General features: G+C 35.0%; 1 protein-coding gene across 1 annotated transcript; it reads left to right on the top strand.

The window, feature by feature from the left end:
* The first annotated feature begins 562 nt into the window (after positions 1-562).
* Positions 563-2825, top strand: LOC143623549 (V-type proton ATPase subunit E-like). The gene is made up of 6 exons (XM_077094432.1): positions 563-709; positions 1158-1258; positions 1349-1517; positions 2034-2227; positions 2310-2409; positions 2497-2825. The coding sequence occupies exons 1-6, from the start codon at positions 608-610 to the stop codon at positions 2533-2535; spliced, it is 705 nt and encodes a 234-aa protein (XP_076950547.1). The 5' UTR covers positions 563-607; the 3' UTR covers positions 2536-2825.
* The last annotated feature ends 8316 nt before the right edge of the window (positions 2826-11141 follow it).

Raw genomic sequence — 11141 nt, 5'->3', positions numbered from 1 at the left:
TAGTTATTTAGTGGTTATAATTAATAAAATATTTAAAAAATTGAATAGTAAATTGAATAGTAACTTAGTAAGTAGGGTTGAATCCTCACTTTAATATGTATATTAATATAATTAGCTTTTGAACCTGTGTCACGAGATTTGCCAAATGATAAAAATAACTAAGGTTTGTTATTTTAATTGTGATTCTCAAAATACTTATGAATGTAGTAACTTTGCGTAGTTGATCAAACCTCAAGTATGAAAATGAGATTTAACTCAATAATGAATAAAATCCACACTATTTTATAACCCAATTGATAAAATGGTTTTAACCCATGAATAACTAGAATGATTAAGATGATAGATTATGAATTAGAATGAATGTAGGATTAACCGATAAGCTTCGACATTTACTTTTATTAGTACAGTAGGGTAAGATAATATATATCACCCACATTTTTGCAATCAGTGTTACCAAACCAAAGTCAGGGACTGATTATGCAACTAGAAGATAAACAAGTCCTAATTCCAAAACATACAAACGTGAGACAATTAAAAACCTTCAATTACACCACTCGTTGGATCCGCCATCTGCCCCAATCTCATCATCTCAGTTTCAGATCCAACGATGAACGACGCCGATGTATCGAAGCAGATTCAACAGATGGTCAGATTCATCCGCCAAGAAGCGGATGAAAAGGCCAACGAGATCTCTGTTTCTGCTGAAGAAGTAAGTCTTCCTTCAAATCCAAGTCAAAATTAGTCAACCCACTTCGGTTATTATCATTACCCACTTGTTTCAACTTCGATTTACGGACCACAATTAACCTTTACTGTTACGATTAATGAAGAATTGTAGTTGACCCAGATGTATCGATTTTGTGATCCAATTATCTGATCACATTCACATCAATTTATGCTAGAGGTCATGTATGCTGATTATGTGATCACTATTTAAGGGTGCGCCTGTGTTGTGGTTCGGTGCGGTTTTGAGCTAAATTGATGTGATCACAAAGTTTCGGTTTTTTATATTTTCAAAACTGTTCTGTCTCGGATTTTTGGGTTTTCGGTTTCGCGTTTGATTTATTGTTGCAGGAAGTTAAATATGGATATGATTTTATGATCCAATAATCTGATCACAATATAGATTGAATTATATAATTAATAAATTATTGCAGGAATTTAACATTGAGAAATTGCTAATAGTGGAGGCAGAGAAGAAGAAGATCCGACAAGAATACGAGCGCAAACAGAAGCAAGTCGAAGTTAGGAAGAAAATGTGAGTGATTTGAATGCAGTTTAAATAATGTTAGCAAACTTATATTTTATTAGTTTGTAGCTAATTATTCTTTCATGATTTTGATTGCAGTGAATACTCTATGCAACTTAACGCTTCTAGGATCAAGGTTCTTCAAGCACAAGATGACTTGGTTACTGCCATGAGAGAAGCCGCATCGAAGGATCTTTTGAATGTGAGCCATCACAGTTTTCAACACCATCATAACTATGAAGGACTGTTGAAATCTCTCATTGTTCAGGTACTAATTAAACGTACATAGACCGTATTATTAAGTTTCCTTAATGCCACATATTTTTGTTTTTTATTCAATTTCATTTGATCGTCTATCTATCTTATACATAAACACGCACGTGCCCGCACACACACATGTAGATATGGACACATGTTTATGTGTTTTTTTTAGTTCTTTACTTCATTGGTTTTGTATTGAAAAATTCTCGATGCGTGTGCACGAAACTGAAATAACTGAACCGTAATCGGAATAACCGAACCCAATAAGAAACCGACGGTTTAATAAGTTTTTTTAGTTCTTTACTTCAGCCCAAAATTTCCAGGCCCAAATGGTAAAACAGAAAACAAGCAATTTTCAAAACCCCAAAAACCAAATTTTCGGTTTTTGTCTAGGTTTAAGCCCAAAGCCAACCCATTAAATCTTGAGTGACCTAAGATTCCAAGAATTATTTTACATGTATTTTGTGTGGGATTATATTTGTATTAGTTGAAAAACGTTTGCCAACAATATATAACTTTTCAGGGTTTACTAAGATTGAAAGAACCGTCTGTGTTACTACGTTGCCGAAAAGAAGACGTGCATAAGGTTCAAGCTGTTCTTCACGCAGCAAAGGCAGAATACGCTGAAAGAACACATGTTCATGAACCCGAGATCATAGTCGACAGTATCCACCTTCCACCCGCCCCTTCCCATCATGATCCTCATGCTCTTTCCTGGTACATTTCGATTCCAAATATTATTATGTTTTTCTCGATTCATGTTGATTTTTTGTTTGACTTATGATGTTCGTGCTTTCAGCTCTGGAGGTGTCGTTTTGGCTTCTCGCGATGGTAAAATTGTGTTTGAGAACACGCTTGATGCTCGTTTGGATGTTGTGTTCCGTGGCAAACTACCCGAGGCACGTCTTTACTTTTTAAAACATATGTATAATGAATTTGTTATTTTGATGAATAAATGATTTATGATACTTGTGTTAATTTTGCAGATTCGCAAGCTGTTGTTTAGTCAGGTGGCTGCTGCTTAAACAAGGATGGTGATGGTGATGATAATATTTGTTTCGAGTTTGTTGGCATTGATGAGAAGAACCGGAGTCAGATGAATTTTAGTGTAATTTTGTGTTTTCTCGGGTTATCCTCGTTATGTTATCACGGGTCTTTGCTGAGTTGTGGCTGAGGCTATGGCAAAAGGCACGTACCATTTGTTTGAATAAATTAAATGTTTTGTGTCATATCGTTATGTATTCTTTTTAATAATTTTGATGGTTTTCACTCGACTTGTGGTGATTAAATGTAATGTTTTAAGACCTTGTTTGAATCTTATGTAGTAATGTGCTTGTGTTTTAAACTCTTGTTTGCAACCAAATTACTTACCTAATTATGGTATTACAAGCCGTTAGGCTAGAGGTGGGAAATAAGATTGATTTTGGATCCGGAACCTGTTTGTAAACCGATAGTGAAACTGGTTTTGGTTAAGCCGTTTTGAAAGCGATCTGCTGGTTTATAACTGGTTTGGGTTTACAGTCGTTGAAACCGATTTGAAATTGATCCGAATCAATTGACTAGAACCAATTTTGATTTTTTTTGGTGCAATCAAACTGGTTTTAAAACCTATCCGGGTTGACCCAAAATCCGATTTGTACTTTACAGTCATGCAAGATGGGTTGTGTCGGGTCGGTTTGGGTTTCGACTTACAGGTATTTTGCGTGGGACGAGATCGTTTAAAGAGATCATAAATGATGTATGGGCTTTAACTCTTCTATGAGCTTTCGGGTTGAGTGTTAGTTTTTTTTGCTATTGGGTTGGGCTGAACGCCTTTTTAGGTTATATATGGGCTTTGGCTCAAATTGGACTTCTTGTCTTGTTTTTGTATGCTTTCAATATTTTCATATGTTAACTGTTACACTGTATTCTAAAGTTCTCTTATAAAACAATGATTATCCTAAAGTACAACTAGTCACAACTCACACGTATAGTCATAATCAAATATGTACATTATGCTGTTAATATTTTCACTTATCTATAATATTCCATCATGTCATCACGTAAAGTTTATATATCACTTGGAGAAATTATCAACACATCATACAATAAATAATGTTATATTGCATTATAGGTTTGATATTAACTATTCAACTTACACATGAATACATGATGTTTCACTAGGCTATAAAAATGTGACCGCATTAGTTCTTTATTTGAAAAAGGAACTTTCCAGGTGTGCTTTTTGTCTACCGACTACCGTTCATGTCGTTTACAAACGAATTTTACAAAGAGTACTTTATCGAATTCGGATGGTTGGTTAAACAAACCAGTTGACCCCTAGTTATGCTAACGATATCTTGCATGAGGTTTACCACTCTATTATCGAATATAACTTCGCTAAGATGGTGTTTGAGAATCTAAAACTTATAATATTCTTGACTTACCTTATTTTTTTTATCCTTCTCAACGAGTTTAATAAAAACACTTCGATAGTTGTTTGTTAAATAACTGCTTGGTATATATACATTATATGCTGTTAAGTAGAAAAAATTCACTTCTAAATAAGAGTTAAATATTCACACCACCCATTTATACAACACTTTATTAAGATAAAAAAATTAGAATTAGATTTGTATTTTAAGTCACATCACTAAACATGCTTATCAAGAATCAACTTTCTAATTAGTGTTAACTTAAACTCAAATTATCCTAAAAGGAGTGAGAAAAAGCATAACCATGAGACATTAAAAAAATCGATACACTATTTTTTGGTGTGAAGAATTTGTGCTTTCACCATATACAAAAGCAAGTCAGAATATGAACCTCGCCTCATAATTAATAACCAATTTGAAAATAAAAATAAAAAAGCGGACATGAGCATAAATATATACGAGACATAAAAAGACTTTACACCAAATTGTGATTTTGGTCTTTGTAGTTTAGTACGTATATTTGATTTAGTCTAAAATAGAATTTTTGTACAAATATACACCTAATGTTTAGTTTTGTTAGCGTTTTTATTCATTTAACCCAAACGGATGACACCATCGAATTAAATACATTAGGTTATGTGTAGTGGAGGGGCTAAAAATGAGACGTTTTATGCCATGTGTCGCCCAATAAACAAACTATGGGTTTTTTGTTTTAAGGGTGTGGTGGTGTTATAACCCTCGTTGTCATGCCACCTTTTTTTATTATTTTCTTTTTATTAAATAAATTTAATAATTTTAAAATTAAAAAAGAAATAAAAAAATACATAACAAAAAAACATAAAACTAATATCCATAATATTCGTGCATTTTTTGAACTCGTCGTTGTTGCAATAATGCGGTCTCTTCGTCTAACCCGACCACTTTGAGGAATTCGTAGTCTTTACCCCTTTGCCGCAATTCCAACATAGTGGCAAGCTTTTCGTGGTGTTTGTTTGTGACATTCGTCATTTTCTGTTTAAATTGTATTTGTATTTGTATGGAAAACCCGACCCGTTTTGGTCTTTCAGATCCTTCGTTATTAATAAAATATTAAGTTTCATGTTCATTTATGTTTCACAATTGTCGGATCAAAAAAACACCCTTTACGGTGCCTTAAAACACCCTTAAATTATTAAAAACGACTTAAAACGAACTTCAGGGACCCAAATCGCCAAACAACCAAAGCTAAATGGGTGTTTTAAACTAATAGATAACCCTTACCTTTTCCACCACCATCCACCTAGTTTGACCATTTTAACCAATCAAAATGTATGCATAACTCTTATGGGTAACATTTACTTTTTCCACTATAAATACAAGTCCAATGCACCCATTTTTGTTGCTCATTCTTCCTCAAAACTCTCTCAATCTAGATCTAAGTATTTATCTTTTAAACTCTTGATAATTTGATTTCTCAAGGTCAAACTAATGATAATCTTTGTTCTAATTTATTCTTGTTAATTAAAACTTGTTATTATAGTTTGTTTAAAACATAATTCATTTGTTTCCTTGGCTTTTCCTTCTCCGGCCATGGTCGGTTTAAGTGTATTGCTAGGCAATGCTACATGGAGGACTATTATAGTCCTTGTTAACACTTTAAATTTGTTTAAGCTTATTATAATTGTTTAGTTTCTTGTCATTTTAGTTTCCAAATCATTTTAATAGTTCAATGGTATTTGGGTATGTGGAAACCATCCTCGGTTTCATTCCAAGTCAAGGACCAAATCAAAACCGAACTCTTGTTTAAATACTTTATTATTAAAATGTTGTATGTAAGACTTGAGTATTATCATTTCTAAATTTATTTTAATAAGTTCTATGGTATTGGGTGTGTGGTAACCATCCTCGGCCTTATTCCCAATCAAGGATCGAACCAAGACCAAACTTAACCGGGTTTACTCGCTTAAGACACACTAGTTGTGTTTGGGGCCACCAAATCTCGTATTTTTCTCTAAAACTATATTATAAACTAATTTTAATTATTTTCTCAAAACATTTGGCATGTTGGATCCACTTGATCATATAACAAGTTTGGACCAACAAAGCCAAACGCCTCCTTAACGGACATTGAGGATCTTCCTAATAAAACTACACACTTAGTTAAGTTTCTTTTGATTTCATTGAGTTATCTCATAACATTAATCACTTTGGAATATCGGCTTCGAGCTTGACCAATTATCAAGACTCGAACCGACAAATCCGAACACTCGTAAAATCTCGTCTTTGTATCTATTTAACAAAGGGTCTTGCAATATCGCAATTATACTCAAATATTTACTTAAGAAAGGTTAAGTAAAACTAATGGATAGAATACCGAGACCCGATTTCGAGTAAACTTACTTTTCAAAAACCATTACTTTAATTTCTTATGTATTTACACTTTAACCCTCAAACTTTAATTATTTATCTTGCTTGTTATGTTATTTTACTTTAAAGCTTTTAAGACCATCTACTAAATCAAGACCCTCTTAATCTAGGCCTTGCTCGTTGAACTTACCTTTCCTTTTATTCGCAACTATCCCTTCACGTTACTTATTTCACGTGAGTACATTTCATCCCCCGTTTTCACTTTTATACTTTGGGGGTAACATGCATACTTACTCAAAACAAGAATGATTTAATATACTCGATCCTCAAACCACAAACTCTATGGTGTATGATACTTAGAATACTTACTTTATTGTATGTTATATGTTTCATATGCTTTACGTGCAAGAGTTTTTATTTTGTTGTTGTTTAGCATCAATAAGTATGATCATACGCACCCCTAACTATTTAGCCTTACGCTAGTAGAATTGGGCCTCATTATCCGAGTATGTTGGTTGTTACCGATTACAAAGGATCCTCATTTATTTATGATTTAAATACCGCAATTGTTGCTTTTGTTTATAGTTTCATATACGAGTTTGTGGATTTTGCCTCATATTATATATACTCAAAACTATGAAATTGCTCACCAACATACGTGTTGACAAATTATATTTTATGCATTGTTACAAGTTTGATTATTGGTTGATTGGATTTTGGAAGACGCTAAGTTATTTTGAGACCGTTTAGGTTATTAAAAGAATTAACAATTTATTTCTTGCATTTGGTGTTATTTTGTATGAACGATGTTGTGTTACTTTTGATGATTAAATGAAGTGAATGAGTTGTTTAAATATAGTCACTTTAATAGTGTCTTGTGTTCTTGAGCAATCCGTTAAACCCCGACATGTTTCGACACCTTTAGTCGGGGTGTGACATTGTTAGTTTCTTTGATGGGAGCGGTACATTCCATGGTATGGGTTTCGAAACAACCGAACACCTCATTTAGATGTTCGTCTTCTTCACTAGCCTCCACATTAAATTGTGATGACGAACCCTCCCCTTTTTTCGTATTCTTTTTTCTTCCTCTCCTGTGTCGTCGTGCCAAATCTTGTACGTCATTGTTTAAATTAACGCGTCATGTTCGTCAACGAGGTTGAAGGTACGAGCATCGGAGGGTGTTGTTAGTGTGCTCGGATTTGTCGACGACAATGCCCTCGTCTTTTTTGAAGCCCAGGATGACGCGCTGGCTCATCGAGCGACTGAAACGACGGGTGCCCCTTTCCATTTCGGGCAAACTTTGAGTTTTTCCCAACAACTTAAATACTTAAACGGTTTCCCGATCCGATCCGCCCTTTAGTTTGCCCTTGAGTTTGAAAGTCGCTTAACGCTCGAGATTGAATGTCGGTGTCGTTTTGCCCGTTACGCCAACCGCGATCACTCAAGCGGTTGTATATCCCGGCAAATTTTTGGCATTCTAAATTAACGACCTTCCAATGGGTTTGAACCACTTCTTTACCCCGGTATTCTTCCGATTTACTCGTTTGAACGAGCCAAGTTTCAAATACTTTCCTTTAGAATATTCAGACGGCTTGAAAATTAGCTACAAATTAAAATTATTTTACACAATTAATATAAATTTTTAATGAACACTAAATAGAGTTATATAAATACTTAATATTAAAAAACACACCAACTTCCGGATCCTCGGAAATGGCGATCCAAAATTTTGTAAGAGCTAGTTCTTAATCCTCCGTCCATTGCTTGCATAGATCATGCAGCACCATTGGCTCCCCTGTTTTTTTTTGTTTTTTTTATTTTTTTTTGTGTTTACGGGGTCGTCTTTTGGCTTCAACCGAAGGCCCGTGTCGTTTGAGTCTCCGACACCGTCACCAGCTCCGGTTGGTTAGACCCGAACGCCGGCATGAGGTTTCGGGGTCTGAGGAAGTTAGCATACATGTTTAAGTTCGGGTCGGGAAAAGAATACGGATGACTTAGGTTCGGTTGGTTTCCGGTGTTCGGGAACCATTGAATGTTTACGCTCGATTGGTTTTGCAAACCATGATATTGACCGAAAGGAGGGAATAGTTGGTTCGGGTGGTTTCTAAGGATTCATTTTTGTATGTTTTTTTAAAGAAAATTGTGTATGTTTTATATGAAATAGAGATGAAGTTGGAGGAGAAGAGTGATATGTGTGTGTGTGTGTGCGCGCGCGTATGTGTGTGTATAAAAGGGTTCAAATAAAAAACAATTGGTTTATGAGAAGTGTGAGAGAGTTTTAAATAAAGTATACCATCTAAATATGATACTATAACATGTAAATAGGACTATACAACTTTTAGAAACTACCAATCTCAATCACTAGATTCTAAATTCAATGATGCACATCTATGCTTATACTTCTCAAAAAACTGTTGTTTTTTACATTAACCCCACCGTATATATATATATATATATATATATATATATATATATATATATATGTATAGAAAATGGTTAAAATAAAAAACAATTGTTTTGTGATAAGTGTGAGAAGACTTTAAAATAAAGTACATCATCTAAATATGACATGTAAATAGGAAACTATACAACTTTTAGAGATTACCAATCTCAATCACTAAATCCTAGATCCAATGGTGTACATCTATTCTTATTTTTCTCATAAAACTATTGTTTTTTACATTAACCATATATATACATACATACATACATACATACATACATATAGAAGGGGTATATTTTAAGAACTTGATAAGTTGCAAGAACTTTAAGAACTTAATATGGACCACACATTTAATTAAATGAGTATAGAACGTGTGGTTGAGATTAAATTTGATTAAAAAAATGAATCATGAGAGACAAAAGATTTTTTATGATTAAACAGATTTAAATGCTAGTTACACATGTGTAAAAAGTTATTTCGGTGTGTAAAAAAATGCTATCATTTTTTTACGTTACTTACACTTACATATTACATATGTGTAAAAAAATTCAAAAAAGAAATTGTTACGTTGAGTTTTTAAAACTCAAAGTGGTTGTTGTTTAATTTTTATTTTGTTTTTTTTTTCTTAAATTTGAGACCTTTTGACAACGGTAGCATAATAGATGATAATAAAAAGTGTCGACAAAAACTCATTGCCCGCCTTATCTCTCCTCTTGTCGTCCCGGGAGGTGGGGGGGGGGTTCCTTCGAAAATCGCCCCCACACTGATGGCCTTAGTAGTTACGCAGCTTACGCTTACGCTTACGCATGCACCTTCACATAAGGGGTAAATTGACTCTTTCCTTGCCTCTCAATAGTCCATTCACTTATATTCTCTTTTATTTTTGGCTTTTTTTAATAAATAAAATAAAGTGATAAATATATAACATTAAAATTAAATTTAGCAAAAATGAGGATACACATTAAAAAAAACGAAATAATAGAAAGACAGCAAATTATTAAAACAACATGAAATTGTCCGCCAAAATAATTGTCGATTTGCCGATAATATCAAACTGATATTATTGGCACGTATATTCTGATATTATATGTAATCTATATTAAGCCGAGTGTACTGGGCGAGTTTTTGGGTGAAAATGGGGCGATTTTTTGAGGGAACACCGGCTCCCGGCGATAATTGGGCGAAAATGGGCGGGGGCGACATATATTTGTCGCCCGCTGAACTCGAAAATAATAATAAATTAATAAAATGACCGTTGTGAAACGGTCAAATTTAAAAAAAAAATTAAACAATATATATATATATATATATATACATACACCCTTCTTCTCCATTTTATATCCATTTTATACACAAATCATACCCAATTTCTTACAAAAAATAAACAAAATGAATCCTAGAAACAACCCTAACCAACCGAACTACCAATTCCCTGCGGGTCAAACGTGTGGTTCGCAATCGAGCCAACCGAACCAACCGAACTACCAATTCCCTGCTTTTGGTCAAACGTATGGTTCGCAATCGAGCCAACCGAACCAATCGAACTACCAATTCCCTGCTTTCGGTCAGACGTATGGTTCGCAATCGAGCCAACCGAACCAACTGAACTACCAATTCCCTGCTTTCGGTCAAACGTATGGTTCGCAATCAAGCCAACCGAACTTACAATGGAACCAACCGAGCCAACCGAACCAACCGAGCTATCCGTACAACTTTCCGACCCGAACCTAAACATGTACGCCAACTTTCTCAGCCCCAAAAACACAATGCCGGCATTCGGGTCTACACCACCGGAGTCGGTACCGGATACGCAAACGTCACGGGCCTCCGGTTCAAGCAAACAGCCGACCCGTAAACACAAAAAAAAACCCGGGGGAGACGATGGCGCAACGTGATCCATACAAGCATTGGAACGAGGAGGAGGAGGAGGTGGCCCTTGCAAGGGCTTGGATTAACATTTCGGAGGATCCCGACGTCGGTAAGTTTTTTAATATTAAGTATTTATTAAAAATGTATTTAGTGTTTATTAAAATATATACTAATTGTTACAAATAAATTTAATTTGTAGCTAACTTTCAAGCTACCAGGGTGTTTTGGAAGAAAGTATTTGAAGCTTGGCTCGTGATAACCGGTAAACCCGAAGACTAACGGGGAAAAGAAGCGATTCAAGCCCACTGGAAGGGGCTTAACGCCGATTGTCAAAAATTTGCCGGGATAATTAACCGGTTGAAGGGGTCCGGCTGGCGTAGCGGAAATAACGACGTCGACATTATAGGTCAAGCCTTGAGCGACTTTCGAGCTCAGGGTCACATTGTTGAGCGGCCCGGGAAACCGTTCAAGTATTTGAGTTCTTGGGAAAAGCTACGTCGTTGCTCGAAATGAAATGTGGTACCAACCGTTCCGGCCGCCCGACGAGCCGGCGCATCCC

This window comes from Bidens hawaiensis, unplaced genomic scaffold, assembly GCF_021521415.1.
Source record: "Bidens hawaiensis isolate Kalapana, Puna unplaced genomic scaffold, B.hawaiensis_p1.1 tig00000369_1, whole genome shotgun sequence".
NCBI lineage: Eukaryota > Viridiplantae > Streptophyta > Magnoliopsida > Asterales > Asteraceae > Bidens > Bidens hawaiensis.
This window is presented reverse-complemented; position numbering and strand designations above follow the sequence as displayed.

Coding starts and splice junctions, on each gene's coding strand:
- LOC143623549 (XM_077094432.1), top strand. CDS start 608: ATGAACGACGCCGATGTATCGAAGCAGATTCAACAGATGGTCAGATTC. Junction 2,228..2,309: donor GATCCTCATGCTCTTTCCTG/GTACATTTCGAT, acceptor TCGTGCTTTCAG/CTCTGGAGGTGTCGTTTTGG. Junction 2,410..2,496: donor TCCGTGGCAAACTACCCGAG/GCACGTCTTTAC, acceptor TTAATTTTGCAG/ATTCGCAAGCTGTTGTTTAG.